This window comes from Chiloscyllium plagiosum, unplaced genomic scaffold (assembly GCF_037043375.1).
Source record: "Chiloscyllium plagiosum isolate Xiang-an unplaced genomic scaffold, Cpla_swu_hap1 HiC_scaffold_11, whole genome shotgun sequence".
In the NCBI taxonomy this organism is placed as follows: Eukaryota; Metazoa; Chordata; class Chondrichthyes; order Orectolobiformes; family Hemiscylliidae; genus Chiloscyllium; species Chiloscyllium plagiosum.
The window spans coordinates 72,724,269-72,745,000 of record NW_028270149.1 but is presented as its reverse complement, the minus strand read 5'-3'; the positions used below and the strand labels follow the sequence as shown (position 1 = coordinate 72,745,000).

At 42.0% G+C, this 20,732-nt stretch overlaps 1 protein-coding gene across 1 annotated transcript in view; it reads left to right on the top strand.

The window, feature by feature from the left end:
* Nucleotides 1-20,732, top strand: part of LOC122557126 (succinate--CoA ligase [ADP-forming] subunit beta, mitochondrial-like) — a 94,303-nt gene that overhangs the window by 23,709 nt on the left and 49,862 nt on the right. Inside the window, exon 4 of the mRNA XM_043704465.2 lies at nt 14,447-14,609. Within this exon, the coding sequence (XP_043560400.1) occupies nt 14,447-14,609 (163 nt within the window). The remainder of the gene's footprint in view (nt 1-14,446; nt 14,610-20,732) is intronic.

Genomic DNA, 20,732 nt, shown 5'->3' with positions numbered 1-20,732 from the left:
GCAACGATTGCCAGCCTCCAGTGACAGGTCCCGACCTGGAGCAACAACCTCTCGCAGAAGCCTCCCGGTGTGGTGTGGCGAGGTGACCTCCCAGTGTGGTGTAGCCAGGTAGCCTCCCGGTGTGGTGTAGCCAGGTGACCTCCCAGCCTCCCGGTGTGGTGTAGCAAGGTGACCTCCCAGCCTCCCAGTGTGGTGTGGCGAGGTGACCTCCCAGTCTCCCGGTGTGGTGACCTCCCAGCCTCCCGGTGTGGTGTAGCGAGGTGACCTCCCAGTGTGGTGTGCCAAGGTGACCTCCCAGCCTCCCGGTGTGGTGTAGCGAGGTGACCTCCCAGTGTGGTGTGCCAAGGTGACCTCCCAGCCTCACTGCATGGTGTAGCGAGGTGACCTCCCAGTGTGGTGTGGTGAGGTGACCTCCCAGCCTCCCGGCGAGGTGACCTCCCAGCCTCCCAGTGTGGTGTGGCGAGGTGACCTCCCAGCCTCCCGGTGTGGTGTGGCGAGGTGACCTCCCAACCTCCCAGTGTGGTGTAGCGAGGTGACCTCCCAGCCTCCCGGTGTGCCTTGGCGAGGTGACCTCCCAGCCGCCCAGTGTGGTGTAGCGAGGTGACCTCCCAGCCGCCCAGTGTGCTGTGGCGAGGTGACCTCCCATCCGCCCAGTGTGGTGTGGCGAAGTGACCTCCCAGCCGCCCAGTGTGGTGTGGCGAAGTGACCTCCCAGCCGCCCAGTGTGGTGTAGCGAGGTGACCTCCCAGCCGCCCAGTGTGCTGTGGCGAGGTGACCTCCCATCCGCCCAGTGTGCTGTGGCGAGGTGACCTCCCAGCCGCCCAGTGTGGTGTGGCGAAGTGACCTCCCAGCCGCCCAGTGTGGTGTGGCGAAGTGACCTCCCAGCCTCTCGGTGTGGTGAGGTGACCTCCCAGCCTCTCGATGTGGTGTAGCGAGGTGACCTCCCAGCCTCCCGGCGAGGTGACCTCCCAGCCTCCCGGTGTGGTGTAACGAGGTGACCTCCCAGCCTCCCGGTGTGGTGTGGCGAGGTGACCTCCCAGCCTCCCGGTGTGGTGTGGCGAGGTGACTTCCCAGCCTCTCAGTATGGTGTGGCAAGGTGACCTCCCAGCCTCCCGGTGTGGTGTAGCAAGGTGACCTCCCAGCCTCCCGGTGTGGTGTGGCAAACCTCCCAGCCTCCCACAGTGGTCTCCTCATGTTGGAGTGGTGACTTCCTGACCTGGCGCAGCAGCCTGCCATCATTGGCATGGCGACCTCCCGACCTGGTGCAGAGGCCACCTGGCAAGCCATGTGGAGCCAGGGCCCGGTGTGGACTGGTAGCTAAGTGCCAGCATGGTCTCTCGTACTGAACTTTTACTTCTGTAATGCTGGACGTTTTATTTCTCTATCTTCTTGTAACTGAAGAAGCTGTGGCTAAGTACTTTTGTAAGTCAGTGCTGTAGTTGGCGACGTATAATCTTTTCACTATTCTCATTGAGTATACGTGACAATAAAGACTATTCTATTCCATTCTTTGAGTGAGGAAATTACTTCTCATTTCAATCATAAATGACTTTGCCTGATAGCTAAGGGGAAACATTTTTCTGCACCTACCCTACTTATCTCTTTAAGAATCTCTGTAAGATTCATTGGCTCATTTTTCTAATGGAAGGGCCCTCTTGTGCCTCAGTGGTAGAGTCCTTACCCCTGGACCAGGCGATCCAGGCTGAAGTCCCTCCTGCTCCAGCAGTGTATGATAACATCTCGAACAAGTTGATTTGGAAATAAACGGCAGATACTCTTTTCTGAAGCATAGGTGAGAGTTGTATGGGTTTCCTGTGAAATTCCCATCCTCTCAGTCTCTGAAGAATTTGCTTGGGAAATTGAAGACTTTGCTGGGCAATTCTCCTGCACCTGGATCCCTCTAAAAGGATCAGCATGCTGGATAACAACTGCACCGTGCTTTTTGGCAAGTTTGATAACAAGGTCACGGTAGGACCTGAGGAATGGAGTGCAGCAAGTTCAAGAGTAGGAAAGGTTTAAAGCGATGTGGGCTAATGCAGGCAAATGGGACTAGTTTAGTTTGGGAAACCTGGTCAGCATGGAAGAGTTGGAACGAACGGTCTATTTCTGTGATTTATAATGCTATGAGACAGCTTAGCTAGGGGAGGTGAACAAGAAAATTAGGACAGTCAATATAGTGATGGCAATTCTGAATGAAAAGATTGAATACAGGTAAAAGTGTAGAGGGTAGGGTCCGGATGGAGGGAATTTATTGGAGACCAGTGGAAATGTCTATGTGGCAGAGAAAGTATCCCTGTCCAAAGAATTGTCACAGGTGAAGACAATGGAAGAAGAGTTCAGTGTCGTGTCATGCATAAAATTCATTGAGGGAGGGGCATAAAGGGCTGAAGCCATGTCCTTTGCTGACAGAGTCATAAGTCAATGCCAAGTTATAGTCTTAACAGGTTTATTTGAAATTACAAGCTTTCGGAGCGCTGCCCGTTTGTTGGACTAAACCCTGGTGTGTGACTTCTAACGTGGTCCACCCCAGTCCAACACCGACTCCTCCGCATCTTTGCTGAGAACAAATCATTCACACTAAGAGGAAAAGGTCAGAGGGCAGGGTGAATATATGGCAAGAAGTGGGAATAGATGAAGAGGTGGAATCGGAGGGAAAGGGAGGGGAAAAAGAATCCTGAGGGGTGCAAGTTCCCTTGAATGTTTGGAGTTTGCATTCCATAACACCTGAAAGGAAGAAAAAAAAAAGTTTTTTGATAAAGCATTGAACGAAACTAAGAATGAAACTGGGGACTGGAACAGCTTTGTGATATTGTGAAGCCGTATGGAGAGAGATAGTTGAGTGTGTGCATTTGGTGTTGTATGATACTGAGATAGATCTCAGGATGCAGCAGACACAGCAGTCTGAGGAGCATTGTAATATCTCCAAGGTGACTGTTATCCTGGCTGGGTTTGAAATGTGAAGGATGGAACTTTAATTGGAATCTGTTCAGGGTAAGGCAGAGCCAGAGACAGTCGTTGAGGGAAAAATGACCGTGAAAGTGAGTTTTAGTGAATGCTTTGTCCAACACTAGGAGTGAATTAGAAAACAATGAAGATTAACAAGTAAAAGTATTACAACAGCAATCCTGCTAGAGAGAAAAGCAATGCTTCTTCACGTTGGGTTTGAGGAATGGGTCTATAATGATCTAATATATCTGAATGTCATCTTATAAGTGAGCTGTGCAATTTCTTTAATGTTTAGATTTCTTTATATTATGTATTTAATTAATTTGATCCAGGATAAGGATTGAATAAAGCATTTACTATACAACACTGAACAATGTGGTCCAGTCTTGAGAAATTTATTATGACCTCCTATCAGATCAAGTTAGTATAGTATAAGTTTCACAATGCAAGGAGTATTAACCTTTCAGGTGTGAGATTGAATATTCCCTGCAACATATCTGATTCTAGAGAACTCTTAATGGATAATTACTGAGTACTTGAGTTATTATTTGCAATTTGTGAATTTACAATACATAACAAAATAAGTGTCTTCCAGCTTTGCTATTTCATCTGTGGGAGGTTGCAAAATGCACTTTTTCCAAAAAACTACATTTAAGCAATTTTTGAACATCAATGCAGCCACTGAGTTCCAGAACAATTAGAGTTGGGAACCAAATGGTAGCTTTGCTGACAGTCCCCACATCCCATACAAGAGTGAAAGAAAACAAATTTATGATTCCTAAAGAAGTAGTTTGATATGATGATGGTTTATCGTCACTTGAATTTTACAGTGAATAATACAATAAAGTACAGTGAAATACTTCAACTGTCGCTGCAATCTGGCGTCATTTTGAATAGTTTTACAATAGGAAGGTATAGCTTAAAGAGAGTCTGCCACCTGAGCCCAGCGCCGACTCATCAACAACACTGCACCCCTATCCCTCCTCCACGCCTCACCCCCTTCTTCACTGGACCCACCAAAGTCGGAGTCGCCACTCTTCAGGCGCCATCTCTTTGTTGCCAGGCCCACCTCGATCGTCACCAGGAGTTCCCGCTATGGGCCTACTGCAACCAGGAGCCCCTGGCTCCACTGCATATGCTGTCTCGCCAATGTCTCGAGTCTTCACTCCGTTTCTACCACAACCCGGAATCCCTGGGTCTGCTGCCACTTCATCAAGAGTCTCGCCCTACTCAGCAATGTCACCACCACTTCCGGCAGGAAGAAGATAAAGAAAAAGAAAGAAGACAAAAAGGATAAGGAACAAAGAGAGGAAGTGACCGGTCTGCTCCGGACAGTCCCAGGAGCCTGACTGCTGCCTACCTTGCCGGCGCATGTTTGAGGTTAACTGATTTCCTGACCAATTTTCTCTCGCTTCATCTCCCATTTCCTGAAAGTGAATTATTGGTAGGCTTTCTAAACATCAAGGCAATCTTATTTGTAAAGGCTTTAAAAAACCATGTAGTAAAGAGTTATGAGAATAGTTGCGGAGTTGAGGGGGCAGTTATATGGCGAGATTGGAGAAACTGGAATTCTTATTCTTGGAGAAGATATTGTTGAGAGGGAATTGGATAAATGTTCTCAAGTGCTTGAAAGATTAAATAGATAAAAAGTGTTCCCAGTTGGCAGAAAGGTTAAGAACCAGAGGACATTGATGAAGCTTGTTAAAAGAATCAGCGATGGCATGACAAAAATTATTTTTATACAGTGAGTGGTCAGAATCTATAATGCACTGCTTGAGTGTATGGTGAAAACAGCAAGAAAGTTTGCAGGATCGTAAGGAAAAGCAGGGAAGTATGACTCCCTGAGCTGCTGTTGCGGAGAGCTGGCACAGACATGACCACCTTCTGGGTTGTAACTATTTTTTGATTCACAATCAAAAGAACATGGGGAAACAAAAGGTGATTGCACAGTAAGATTTTGATTTAATCTGCATTTACAATAAATTAAAAATTCATCATTAAAAAATTGCAAACTAACGTTAATCTGAATATTTTTGCAATGGAAATCAGTGCTCAATTAATCTGATCAAAGGTAAAGTTGAAATTAAGTAATGGGGATATGGAACTAAAGTCTGTATTTTCCTATACATTGTAACCTTGGGGGGTTTTAGTATCATAGAATCCCTGCAGTGTGGAAACAGGGCTATTAGGCCCAACAGGTCCACACTGGCCCTCCGAAGAGTATCCCACCCAGACCCACTCCCCTACCCTATTATTCTACATTTACCCCTGACTTAGCATACACATCCCTAAACACTTAGGGCAATTTAGTATGACCAATTCACCTAACCTGCCCATCTTTGGACTGTTCGAGGAAACTGTAGCACCCAGAGGAAACCCACAAAGACATGGGGAAAATGTATAAACACGACACACAGTCATCTGAGGCTGGGATCGATGGTGCTGTGAGGCAGTGGTGCTAACCACTCAGCCATCGTGCCGCCCCTAAAAGAAGCTCGGCTGAGATGAGATTTTTAGTTTGGTAAGGGAACCTTGATCAGATGAACCAAAGGACCAAGGAGTGGCACATGGAATTTAATTCAGATATATGTGAGGTGTTGCAGGTTCTAAGTTAGGGTTCCTGTGTATATACATGAATACATTGTATTGTAAATTAGATTTGTGAGCTGCAGGTGTTGATAGTTACATGGAAATATGAGTTGCATGCACAGATAGTTACATGGAAATATGAGTTGCATGCACAGATAGTTACATGGAAATATGATATGTTAATTAACATATTAATGAATTGAAACCTGCATTTCCATTTTAAGTGATTAAAGACTTTACAGCAATCTCGGTTTGTTCAATACATTGCATCAATTGTATGACACTTTGATCTTTTGCTATTAATTCTGTGTCCTATGATAGCTACCTGCTGAAGAGGCAGTCCTCTGAAAACTTGTACTTCCACATAAACCTGTTGGACTCTAACCTGGTGCTGTGTGACTTTTCACCAGGAAGAGATGTGACAGTTAATTCAAGATGGTCTTCAACATGGAAGGAAAACGCAAATGCTACTGATCGACTGAGTAACTCCGGCGTTTTCATTTATGATTTGCAGCATCCACAGTATTTTACTTTTGTAAATTTAAAGATGTTATTTCCACCAGTTGCTGCTGAACCTTTAAACTGCTGTATTAACTGATTTTTCCACTGGTTTGGATGTAATAAATGCTTACAATTGAATGGTATTCTATTATGGTAAGCAATTACTGGCAGTCTGTGGTATCGCATAGCAGTGAAGTTGTGTCACTAATGAAACGTGCTACTCACTACTGCAGTACAGATTAAGTATTTGCTGAAATGTCATGCAACTCCCCAAGAACACATTATTCCTGACTGTGAGTAATTGTGTGCCCCCTCCATTTTCATTTCAAGAACTGTCTGAGCTCTCGAGTTCTCTCCCTAAATCTCAGTTCTATTGAACTCCTTTAATGATATTTATGTCCAAATTTTTGGCTGGGTTTTTAGTCATGTCGTATAATGCAAATTTCTTTGACTCACCCATTTTTTGATTTACAAATAAATTGTGTTGCCTCATGAGAAGTACTGTTCATGTAATAATTGTCTTTGATTTGCATAATCTCAGGAATTCATTCATCTTGACTTATGCTAGTCAAGTAAACGAGAATATTTTAATAATTTGGTACCTGTGTTAACACTTACCATCTAGCTGCTCAGAGAAGGTGGTGCTGGTGAGTTGTTGCCTTGCATTGTTGCTATCAGTGTGATGAGGGAAAGGTGCTTAGTTGTTTGGTACACTTTTGCTCATTTCAAAGGGCAGTCCCATATTGAGGTGGGACTGTTGATGAGATTTAGGTAAGGGTGGCTGGTTTCCTTTATTGAAAGATATTTGTAATCCAGTGTGTTATTTTATGAGAATCCAAGCTCTTCATTACTGAAGCCAGAGTTTTATTTCCAGTTTTAAACAGAAGTTGCATCGTAATTCTGCCGCAGCAGCATTTCAGTTTGTGAATTAATTTGGGCTGACAGGTTGCTCTATTATCACTATGCTATTGTACATTTTAAAATTGTCAAACAGTGGAAAGAATTGAGACTTGGAACATTGTCTCCACCGCTATCAGTTATTGTACTGCCATATAATATTTCCTCAGTGTTATTTTAATTCTCCAATACCAAAATGTTTTTTAGATTAGATTCCCTACAGTATGGAAACAGACCTTTCAGCCCAACAAGTCCATACCAACCCCGCCGAAGAGTAACCCATCCAGACCCATTCTCCACATTCACCCCTGACTATGGGCAATTTAGCATGACCAGTTCACCTAACCTGCACATCTTTGGATTGTGGGAGGAAACCCACACAAACACGGGGAGAATGTGCAAACTCCACACAGTTAGTCACCCAAGGCAGGAATTGAACCTGGGTCCCCTGCCGCTGTGAGGCAGCATGCTAACCACTGAGCCACCGTGCCACTCCTTAAATGAAAGCACACAGATTCACCTGCACCTCCACACACATCATCTATTGCATCCTCTGCACCCGATGTGGCCTCCTCTATATTGGGGAGACAGGCCGCCTACTTGCGGAGCGTTTCAGAGAACACCTCTGGGACACCCGGACCAACCAACCCAACCACCCTGTGGCTCAACACTTCAACTACCCCTCCCACTCCACCAAGGATATGCAGGTCTTTGGACTCCTCCATCGCCAGACCACAACAACACAACGGTTGGAGGAAGAGCACCTCATCTTCCGCCTAGGAACCCTCCAACCACAAGGGATGAACTCGGATTTCACCAGTTTCCTCATTTCCCCTCCCCCCACCTTGTCTCAGTCAAATCCATCGAACTCAGCACCGCCTTCCTAACCTGCAATCTCCTTCCTGACCTCTCCGCCCCACCCCAGTCTGACCTATCACCCTCACCTTGACCTCTTTCCACCTATCGCGTTTCCGACGCTCCTCCCCCAAGTCCCTCCGCCCTACCTTTTATCTTAGCCTGCTGGACAAACTTTCCTCATTCCTGAAGAAGGGCTTATGCCCGAAACGTCGATTCTCCTGTTCCCTGGATGCTGCCTGACCTGCTGCGCTTTTCCAGCAACACATTTTCAGCTCTGATCTCCAGCATCTGCAGACCTCACTTTCTCCTTAAATGAAAGCATCCTCATGCAGACTCAGGGAGAACATGCAAACTCCACAGAGACAGCTGCCCTAGGCTGGAATCAAACCAGGTCCCTGGCGCTGTGAGGCACCAGTGCTAACCACTGTGTCACCCCTAGACCTACTTTACAGTAACATTAGTTATACAGAACACCTGGTGGTTAAATTACTGCAGAGAAATTTCAAATGAGGTTCTGTAAAATTAAATTTTTAAAATAGTGGACAAAATCTTTTGAATGGAATTGAAAGTTGCTACAAAAAAAGTCAGGATTATTAAACATGATTTGGAGATGCCGGTGTTGGACTGGGGTGTACAAAGTTAAAAATCAGACAACACCAGGTTATAGTCCAACAGGTTTAATTGGAAGCACACTAGCTTTTGGAGCATCGCTCCTTCATCAGGTGGAGTTTACTTTGTATTTTGAACAGATGGCATAAAATTGTTATTTGTAAAATATATTGACCATAAAATTACTGAATCTGTTTCATTCCTGTAATTGTTACTCAATAAACCGCGTTTCATCTTTATAGTGATAAGAAAGGTAAAAACTTCCGGTTTGTAGTATGAGGATTTTGTTGTTTTGATTTAGATATCAGTACTAAACTTGTATTTTCCAAGTTGGGTTAAGGTGAGAGTGGGTTGCGACCTCCAGTGGGGTTGTGACCTGAAATATTAAGGTCATCAAGCAGCAGTGCCTGCATTGAGTTTTGATTACATGCTAAAATCCAAGAGATGTTAAATCCACACCTTGTTAAATAATGGGTGTGGCCTAACGGACTAAACTTTAGAGCCCAATTCCTGTAATGAAAAATCCAGTAGCTGCTTTTTACTTAACCTCACTCCCTCCCTGAATGACTATAATAGGTATACTCTACCTGCCATTCTCGAAGCTCTGGTGAGAGCCCTTTGCTCCCTCCCCCCACTACCCTCTTTCTACTCCCTCTCTCATTCCCCAGCTCAAAGCAGCATTAAGCGTCAAAATGGCCCCACAATTGAAACACTGGATTTAGGATTATACAACATTGCCAACTTCTGTGCCATTGTGATTCTAAGCAGCTGTGATATTGATATTTTGATAGTTTATTTTGTAAAGTTTTTAATGACAGGACTGTTAGGTGACAGTTTATGTCAACTTTTTGACATTTTTAATGCAGAAGTAAGTCAGTAACAATAGCGTTTTTAGTAGTGCTTAAAATATAAGTCTTTTGATTCAGAAATGGGATAGATGCCATGCTGTTGCCATGAATCAAAATTGTGTGCTTAAGTGTCACAAGCATCTTAGAGTAATGCACATAATTCTCCACTCCTCCTCCTCCCTTTGCTCATTGATTCCCCTCCCCCCTCCCCCCCCCCCCCCATGACTCTATCCAAAATAAAACAAACAGATCCTTCCGAATCGAAGAACCTTCTGGGTGAAGGGAAAGCTGGGTGGTGACCTGACACTCATTTTTTTTTCAACTTTCAGATGTTTATTTTGAAATATTTTGAATGTGTTTTCCCAAATCAATTGCAGTCGCTGGTAACAGCAATAAATGTTGTCAAACTGTCAGTTGAGAAAATGTGTGGAAACTATTGGGTTTAGGCCAAGGAGAAAGCTATCTGGATATAAATTGTGAGAACAGGTGGTGAATCTTCTTAAATGGGATAAATGTAAGCGTAATTTAAAACAACACTTGTAAGTGTTTAAAGAGCAAAAGACAAAAGGAGGAACAAGCAAAAGGAATTGGATTAATGAAGTCTAGTTGAGCTACCGGTAGCAGTGAAGAAGACCGTAGATAATAGACTACTTTTCTTTAAATTATATGATTCTTTGAATATAATTCCAAGTTCTTAATCAACAAATGCCTTTGAATCTTTCAGTCGAAGGACTGATCATATCACTTGGCTCAGTGGCTAGCACTGCTGCCTCACAATACCAGGGACCTAGATTCGATTACAGCTTCGGGTGAGTGTCTGAGTGGAATTTGCACTTTCTCCCCATGTCTGTGTGGGCTTCCTCTGGGTGCTCCAATTTCCTCCCACGGCCGAAAAGTGTGCAGCTTAGGTGGATTGGCCATGCAAATTACCCGTTGTATCTAGGGATGTGCAGGCTAGGTGGATTAGCCATGGTAAATACAGAGTTATGGGGATAGGGTAAGGGGATGGGATGCTGTTCAGTGGATCAGTGCAGATAAGGTGAACTTAATGGCTTCTTTCTGCATTGTAGGGATTCTATCATTCTAGGACGTGTCTCCACACAACCTGGCCTGGACACCAGTATCCAGTACTATTTCCGAGGGATGATCCGCATGCATGGGTATTATTTAGTGGGGATGTTTGTGGTGGCTATAGAAATTGGAATGAGGTCCACTAGATGGATTTCATAGAATATGAGTTCCCTGATTGGTGCTATTAACCTGGTCCAATCGGGGAGCCCTGGCTGACAGATATAAACAGGAGTGTCAGAGGTCCTGTGAGTCAGCTCTGAGTTAGTTGGATCAGTGTAATGAAACTGTGCCCATGGAAATAAAAGGTGACTTGGCGATGGGCAACCAGCCTCCGTGGAGTTATTTCAGTGGCAACGAGAAAAACATGTTCCTGATGAGATTAATTTGCAACGATCGTCTTTGAGTTGTGGTAAGCATTTCTGGCATCATGCCGCTATTAAGGAAGTTTGGCTTGTTTGATCCTGCCATCGAATGCTGGGGGCCCAGTCTGTGGAAAGAATGTGTTTTTTTCACAGGCAAATGACATTGGGGCAGAAAAAAAGCAACAATTCTGATTTATTAGGTTATTAGGAGCCTAAGGCCTGAGGCCCCAGATATTAAATCCTTTCAAGGATTTAGCTGATAAATATTATGACTCCAAGCGGCCTGTAATTCTGAGATTCACTTGGTTTTATTCAACTGTTTGAGAACCAAAGTAATTAGTGTTGAGATTTTGGACAATATTAAGACAACTGGCAGGGGCTTGTGATTTTCGTTTAACTTTAATGAGATGCTGAAAAACTGTTTGGTATGTAGGGTTAATGATGTGACCGTGCAAAAGTGCCTGCTGGCTGAAGCCCAACTGGACTTCAAACAGACCCTACAAATGGCTTTGTCGTTAGAAAATATGAATGTCGTGAGCTTCCTCCCACTAGCGGACACACCACCGGTGATGCAGGCACTAGAAGATTCTATTCTACTTTCAGACTTTCTCGACACCATTCCCATCACCACTGACAATATCAGACTGTGAACACAAAAAGATCCCTGTCCTGGCAACACTAAAACAGCTGGTGGCGATGGAAACAAAAGGGCCATCACAACCAGAATTTTAAACCTTTCTGGCTGATGAGACCAGATACTGGATGAACTCCTCCAGGGTCATCCCGAGGTTTCCGAAAAGAAGACTTTGGTGAGAAGTTATATCTAGTGGCCAGGATTGGAAGTGGACATGACTGTGTTGGTGGGGCAGTGCCTGGAATCCCAACAAAGGCAAAGATTACTGCCAACATTTGTGGGAATGGCTGGCTAAACCCTGGACAATGCCAGTTCTTTAATGGGCTGTATGTTCTTAGTCATTGTGGACACCCATTCAAAGTGGTTGGACGTGCATAGAATTTGTTTATCTAACACAGGAAAGATGATTGAGAAACTGCGAGCATCTTTTTTAATACACGGACCCCCAGAAGTGTTGGTCACAGACAACAAGCTATCATTTACCAGTAGGGAATTCGGCTTTTTCCTAAATTTGAACAGCAATAGGTGTGTAAATACAGTTCCGTGCCAATCCGTCGTCCAATGGTCTGGTGGAAAGAGCAGTCCAAACATTGAAGTCGGGTTTAAAGAAACAGCTTCACTCAATACCAAACTATCCCAATGATTATAGGAGCACTTCTCATGCAATTATAGAGACAGCTCCAGCAGAGTTGCTATGGGGAGAAGATTCTGCACCAAGTTAAACCTGAACATTGTGGACCTGGAGGAGAAGGGTGAAATGGCATCAGAAATGCTGGACACAAGGCTCCTCTAAGCGAGAGAGGCAATTCACTTCAGGGGGGAACCATGAGAATGGCCCTGCATGGGTAACAGACATGGTCCTCGTGTGCTCAGGTCCGATGATGTACAAAGGTTGGCTTGGAAAGGCTCTCCTGATCAAACACGTGGACAATATCATAGCTGCAACCTCACAAACAGGGCAAGAGCAAAACCAACTAGCCCCTCAGAACATGCTGCAAAGCTGTCAGAACCCTTGGGTTTTCCCCATCTTCCTAGCATTGGTGAAACCTCTGAGGACAAGATGGATATAGCAAATGTCACAGCCTCAATGCTGTTAGTATCTGAAGAAAAAGATGGATTTCTTCCAAGATGCTCCAGATGCAAGAGGTGACCTATGGTCTGGTAGGTGCCATCAATATCTGAGGCAGAGTTGGAGGAGCTGGACCTAATGCGAAAACACTCAGGAGAAGCTACAGGAAAAAGTACAGGCCTTTGTCCTGAGGGGGAGAGGGATTCAGTGATCGGAACGAGGTCAGCCAGGTGGACTTAATAGAAAATGAGTTCCCTGATTGAGGCTGTTAAGCTGGTCCAATTAGGGAGTCTTAGCTGCCATATCTAAACAGGGATGTCAGGGGTTCTGTTCACTTTGGGAGCCGGCTCTGAGCTAGTTGGATCAGTGTCATGAACTATTCATGTGTAAATAAAAGGTGACTCAGTGACAGGATACTGTCCTTCTTGGAGTTATTTCAGTGGTCATTAGTAGTTTCCTTGTAATTCTTTGATCTGATTCATAACCTCCAGGATCTTATATAACATTGTGGTATTCATGTGGGTATATCTTGCTGTGATGTGAAAGTCTGATAGACTGATAGTTACCTTATTTCAATAGCCCAATCTTTGTCATTCTAATGTTTGTTTGAAGTCAGCTCTTCAGTTGGGCATTTGTTTTTTCAGATTTGGATAAGGTTCATTGTCAAGTCAGATTGGCTGAGAGAGACTTATTCTTTTCCATGTTCATTGAGTAATAAATCTAGCAATGTGTTTTTGGGTTGAGCATTGCAATTATTTGTTGTATAAATGTGTTTTGCTGCATATTTGAGATTGAATCTTTTACATGCATGCAGGCTGATAGTGGTGGGGTGACTTTCCGGAGGAATGCTGATGAACCAGTTGAATTGTAACTTTTCCTATGTTAGGCCACTTTTGGAATATTGCATGCAGTTCTGGTCTTCTTCCTATCAGAAAGATGTTGTGAAACTTGAAAGGGTTCAGAGAAGATTTACAAGGATGTTGTCAAGGTTGGAGGATTTGAGCTATAGGGAAAGGTTGAATAGGCTGGGGCTGTTTTCTCTGCGGCGTCGGAGGTTGAGGGGTAACCTTATAGAAGTTTATAAAATCATGAGGGGCATGGATAGGATAAACAAACAAGGTATTTTTCCTGGGGTCGGAGAGTCCAGAGGTAGAGGGCATAGCTTTAGGGAGGGAGGGGAAAGATATGAAAGAGGCCTAAGGGGCAACTTTTTCACACAGAGTGGTGCGTGTATGGAATGAGCTGCCAGAGGAAGTGGTGGAGGCTGGTACAATTGCAACATTTAAAAGGCATTTGGATGGGTATATGAATAGGAAGGGTTTGGAGGGATATGGGCCAGGTGCTGGCAAGTGGGACTAGATTGGGTTGGGATACCTGGTTGGCATGGATGTGTTGGACTGAAGGGTCTGTTTTCGTGCTGTACATTTCTGTGATTCTATGACTTAATGACCTAGTTTTTTTTAATTAAGTTATAGCAAGATTTGAACCCTGTTTTTAGGTTTGCCATTTAAAGTCTACAACACTTAACGTTGTCATATCTAAATGTGGGAAAGCTCAAATGTTCTGGATGGCATGTACTTGTACTTTCCCCTCCCTGAATATTCACTTTGTTGTAATACAGCTTAATTACCTGTTCTCTTTGCACCCTAACCTGTGGAATTCCTTTGCTTACCTTGTATTTTTGCTATCATCAAGATTTTAAAGTTTGTTTTGGAATCACTGCAGTATTGCTTTGGACTTACGTCAACTTTCCTCCAGAATTTTCAATCTTTACATTCCCCTAGCTGATCAGATTTTGCCTGTTATGGTTCAGAAGAAGTGGAAACATCTAATGAATAAGAAAAATAAACACTAGCTTTCTGCTACATTCAGAGAAACAACCTGTCTTGTAGATGTACAGATGTTGCCTGTTAATATAAAACAACATAAAACAATTTAAGCTATGTGTTGTTGCTTTCGAGTTTTGAAAGGGAAGAACAAATGTTTTCTTGCATCTGTAATCATCAGTTTGGGTTTTACTTATCATCCATCTAATCTGTAAAACATAAATTTATTTTTTGCAGCCCAGAGGAAGTTCGGGATATTGCTTCACGGATGATCGGGAAAAAACTATTCACCAAACAAACTGGAGCGAAAGGGCGGATATGTAATCAGGTGTTTATCTGTGAGCGCAGATATCCAAGAAGAGAATACTACTTTGCTATCACTATGGACCGGTCTTCTCAAGTGAGTAATAAATTTACTGCTTCCAGTTACTACTACTACATTACAGTGAGGCATTTATTGAACCGTGTATTTTTTTTCCTTTCATGTTTAACATGTTTGTTCGGAAGACTTGATTTATGCTAGTATCTATATCCAAGTGAAATATTGCTTCGTGATATGGCAGTGTGTGTGCTATCAAATATTACAACTTCAGCTCGAGAACTCCTTTAATTACCTGAATCATCAGTGGAATTCCTGTCTAATTGCCATCTCCTCCATATCCCAAGAAATCTTAATTCTAATTGTAGCTCCCTGTCACTATCTTGGATGAGGTCAACTAACCCAGAAGTAATTATTGAACAATGTTATGTTGGAGTGGCTAATGAATCGCATGCTACTGAAAATGATAAGGTTGGGTGCAAAAGTGTTTCAGACATATTGAAAGGACACTGTTAAAGAACTGAGATTTTTCAGACAATGTATGGTTTCCATGTTACAAAAATTAAATAGCTTTGATAAAGGCAAATATTTAGAAGTTGTTACCTTTTTCCATTTGTTTAAGGCTAGAAGTCACCTAGAAGTCAAGTTTCCATTGATCTATGCTGAATTATTTGTGATTAACATTCAGATTAAGTTGAGACTTGGAGGAAATACAGGATCTCAAATAACAGAAAAAAAACGCAGAAACTAGAACAGGATAGCAAAAACTAAATTAGGTTTGCTGAGTGTAAAGAAGGTTGTAAAGTCTTTAATAACAAGTGAAGGGAATGCAAAATTTTCAGGACTGTGGACAAAAAGCTGGCAAGTGTATGAAGCTTTGCTGTCCTTTCAAAGATCCAGCCAAAGCACGATAGCTCCAGTTCTATACATTTTTATGGTTCTCGAAAATATAAAGGGCAGTAATGAAAGAACTCTTAGGGGCGGCACGGTGGCACAGTGGTTAGCACTGCTGCCTCACAGCGCCAGAGACCCAGGTTCAATTCCTGCCTCAGGCAACTGACCGTGTGGAGTTTGCACATTCTCCCCAGGTCTGCATGGGTATCCTCCAGGTGCTCCGATTTCCTCCCACAGTCCAAAAGAAATGTGCAGGTTAGGTGAATTGGCCATGCTAAATTGCCCGTAGTGTTAGGTGAAGGGGTAAATGTAGGGGAATAGGTCTGGGTGGGTTGCTTTTCGGAGGGTCGGTGTGGACTTGTTGGGCCGAAGGGCCTGTTTCTACACTGTAAGTAATCCAATCTAATCAGTAATCTTCGACATCTTCCTAATGTTCTGCAAGTGCTTGTAAGCACTTCTCTGTATAATGTTTCTGTTGTTGATACTATATCTCTTTTTTGCTGTTCTTTTCCATGACTCCATGCTTCCATGATTATGCTTGTTAAAACTATTGGCATATATAGCACTGCTTCACAGATGAATTTATAGTGTTGGATGTTCACTTTTGGATATAAGAGATATAAAATCATATTTGCAGGTGATAGAAAAATAGGGTGTATTATTAATTGAAGAGGACTAAGTGACATCATGAGGATAGTAGTAGGATAATAGATTGGGCATATAAAAGTAATGTAATATAAAAAATATTGTGAGGTCATCTAATTTTGAAATAAAGAATGAGAAGAAACATAAACTGAATAAAGAATCAAAGAAGCTTTCTGAATCAATCTAGGGAAAAAAGAAAGTAGAAATATTTATAACTTTAGAGGTCATGGTTTTATGATAAGTAAAAGTAGTTTTAAAACTGATGAGTGGAAATTATTTCTCTCAAAGAGTCATGAGTGTAGGATTCACCATCCCAGAATGCAGTGGATGCTGGGACACTGAGTACATTTAAGGAGGAGATAGACATTTTGTAATTTCTGATGGGTTTGACAGTTATAGGGAGCAGGCAGGAAAGTAGAGTTAAGGTGAAGATGAGATCAGCCATGATCGTGTCAAATGGCAGAGCAGGCTTGAACAGCTCAAATGCCCATTCTTGCTCCTAGTTCTTATGTTCTTAAATAAACACATAGGGATTCAGATTCAGCTCGTTTGCATGCTTTTCAATGCTATGGCTTTCCAGGAAGCTTTCTGTTGTTGGATTGTCATGAGAAATCTCTCTGATATATACTTGAAGCAGCAGGCCTGTCTTAAAGTGGAGTTGGTATTGTTCAGTTAGGTTTGATGATGCTACTGTAATAAATCTCTTGTCTAACATGTTTGGAGACTCTATCAAAAAGAGCAAAGGAGTTGCATAAATAAACCATGAAATATGGTTTTAAGGAAATTATGATGCAGGCAGAATGTAGATGTGAGATGAATTCTAACAAAAAAGCACAATCTGATTTGCCGCAGTGTTTGAAGCTCAGATTCCAGATCATCAACTCTGATCCGGAGTTCTTCCAGCAACCAACACTTGCTGCAGATGTGGTCACTGCAGTTCACAATGGGATCAGCCAGCTCCCACATCATACAGCAACAGCACATCACCTGCCCAGCCATCTCTGCTTAGTTAGTTAATTACTTACTTTGTACAAGTATGAGTTAGAATACCTTCTGATACCTCTCTGCTATAGTTTTTTTTTACCCTAAATAAGGACTTGATGTATATACACACACAAAAAAAAACGAAGTAAATTTTTAGCTAGTCCCTGGTAAACAAATAAAAATCCTTACCTTAAAAGAAAAAGCAGAGTAGTTAAGAAGGTTAGAGGAGGAGGGTGGGTGGGAGATACTACAGGTGTAGAATCTCGGGTTTAGCCGCCTTCCTGACTTATATACTCACTTTTCCTTCCCGGCTGCCCCTCTGCTTGCCGTCACTTCCTCTGCTGCTCCCGCTCTTTCTGTGGAGAGAGAATAAAAAAAACACACCACTGCCCGCTACAGGTAAGCAATTTTAAAACAAACTGTCTTACCTTTGCTGTAGTCTCCCGGGTTCGCTTTTACTTCGACGCTGCTCCCACTCTTCTTAGTAATCAGCATGCTTGAGGTTTATGTTGAATATTTTAAAACAATACAACCTCAGTTTATTTTTTTTTTGAAAAAGCAGGGATTCTCTTCACCAAAGGGAGAGGGATCTGCTCCTTTGTGTAATCCAGCTATCCAAAACTCCTGCTTGGCTGAAAATCAACTAAACTGCAGTGACTGATTTTGGTAAACCTATCCTTAATGGCTGCACCTATAATTGATTGTCTTGTTAGGCAAGGCATTCCAAATCAAAATATCCTGCTGCATATAAAATGTCTCTGTCAATATCTTGCTGGTTCTTTCAGCAAGTATTTTAAAGACATATCACCTGTTTTATTTTTGCAAAAGGTGAAACAAGCATTTGTAGAGCACCTTTCCTGACCTCAGGATATTTCAAAGCACTAGCACAAACATTTTATATTTGTTTAGTTGAAGAAATCTGCTGAGTGTGTGCCTGAATGTTATTTTGCTATGCTGCACTAACCTGGGAGTACTTACTATTCACTGGCTTCTTGAAATGGATGAGTCTACTGCTCAATTTCAACATTGACTTTCCTTACTTCGCTTACAGATATCTATTTATAAGTTTTGTTCCTTTCCAAAAATCTCTCACTGTGTTAATGTTAGCTTAATCCCTTCACTTTGCTGCATTACTTTTGGAACAGTTGTCACGATACCAAGTTCTCTCTGCGCTGGAGTTATGTTTAAAGTTCACTTGCTGTCATGTTTTGACAGTTCTTAAAATAACTGCAGAAATACTTATAGATCGAGTATGCATTCGCTGCATTGTGGTTCACTGTAAAATGCTTTTTTGAAAAAAAACAGTTGATCGTGTTGTAAATCACTTTGTAAGAATTTTAAGATTAATCATGTAAAATCAGTAGTCTTCAGAAATTTCTTCTTTCCATCATACTGCTCAGAATCAGGCCATTTGGCACAAAATGTGTTTTTAAAATAAATGAGTGTTATGCACCTGACTTTGTTCATCTGTGTAAATGGTGATCCTAGTGATCACACAGTGCACTATTTTTGAAAACAAATTCCTTCACAAAGTTAAGCATAGGTGAAATAGTGGTTGTCATGCTGGACTAATAATCTAGAGACCTTGGACTGGTAATCCAAACAAATGTCAATTGTAAAGTTGAATTAAAGAATAAAACCGATGTCATTAAAAGTGATAGTGAAATTGTCAAATTGTGTTTAAAATCCAAGTGGTTCACTAGCATGTTATAGAGAATGAGATTTACCATTTTGGCTTTGGCTGGTTTATATGTGACTTCTCGCTGATCTCTGAGGAGGTCTTGCAAGTTGCTTAGTTGTATAACCAACTGCAGAGAAGACAGCTCATTCGCCATGACCTTTTCTTGGCAGCTAGGTAAGAGCATAAACTGATTCCTTTGAAAGGGATTCGCATATCCGAAGAATGAGTAATTTTTAAAAAAGCTCTTTGGTTGTCTTGGTACAGTATCGATATTACTAAGAATTTGTGAGCTTAATTTCTACATTCTGGATGTATTTGATCATTGTAGTAGTTTTAACTGATGGTGTGAGAACTTGATTTTGCACACACCATACAAATAATATATTTTTCAGTTTTCTCTATATCTCATGGCAGGAGTCTGATTGTGATGAAAGCTCATAACATGATAAATATTTGTGAGCTTGACTATATCCTGGAATGACACACAGCTTTAAGTTTAAAATTATATTTTTATTTTGTATGTGAAGAAGGGAAGACATGATTTTTAGTTTCATTTTAGACTTGTTTCTGTGTGATACCAGGGTGTCTGAACATTTGTCTACATGCCTTTAATTTTGATCATTAAACTCTTGAGGTGAACAGTTCAGTGCATTAGGGGAAAAAAAGAGTAAAAGAGAAGCAAAGAACTGTCAATTGCCGATAACACAAAGTCAGAACAATCCTAAAGAAGTTAGGCATTGTGTAGGTTAATTAACCAAGAAGAGGCCTCTAACAGCAGAGGTGCAGTTGGTAGCAGTTTCCTAGCAGTCTAGGATTAAAAGAAATCCCAAGTAACTTAAGACTCAGTAAAGAGACATTTATCAGGAGCAGAAGGCTGGTGAGAGACAAATCTTGCCATGTTGTAAAAGACATAAATTTAAGGAACCCACATGTTCAGCAGTAAGTGAGCTGAGTTAGTAACTTGTTTTGAAGTCTCTGGAAAGACGCTGAATAAAGAAAATAGCATCAAGCACAGAAATTTGCTGAAAAGAAAGCTGCTTAGAGCCATGCCATCTGAGCAAGGAGCTTTCGTGTGGAGATTGTGGTGATTCTTCATTGAGGTTTGGATGTCTACAAGATTATTGTGGGGTAAAAAGATTGCATTCTTCTAATATTGGTAATGAAACAGTTTCAAATAGTTCTTGTATAATGCAACAAAACTTGTTTTTTTTCTTTTGTGTGCAATAGTTTTGCATGCTTTTGTTAAAATATATTGGCAGCCTCTTGTGAATATGTTCCAAAAACTGACCACTATAGTAATAAAAAAAAATTGAGTTCTGTCAAGACAGGTTTCTCTTTGGATCCAAACTGTCCAGTGTTACCATTTGCTGGGATCGTAATAGCATGCAAAAGTATTTACCATGCCCAAGTGAGTTGAGTTTGAGAAATTCTGTGTCTAATGCCTATAGACTGCTTCACCCAACTATACATACTGACATTTACTTAAGTAAATGTATAAGCACAAGTATATGAGCCAAGGTTGGTGATGATGACGTGTGGGAGGTAATATCTAATGTGGTAGTCAAACATATAAGTCAGATTCGTAGTGTCCTGCTGGCTTCACCTGTTACACAGGAGCCACAGTAACCAAAAGCAGATCAAATTGCCTTGAAGTAAACCACATCTTGTAAGAGATCCTTATCTTTGCTGTAATGACTTGAGTTGCTATTCCGCTAATTCTGGTATTCTTTGATAGTGTAAATACAGCAGAGTGCATTCACAGAACAATTTCCTCCAGGTTTATAGCCACTCATTGCTTTAGCTAGGATGTTTAGAACAGTCTTTGCAGCATCAGGCTTCCGTGTATAATTGACTATAGCAAACTGCAAGTTGCTGTCAATCCTGTGTTGATGAATTTAACACAGAATCAATAATTAGAAATGAAATCACATCACAATTTGATGTGAATGTCAACATTTTTATACAGTATTCTCGTTGTTGAAAATAATGGAAATATTATG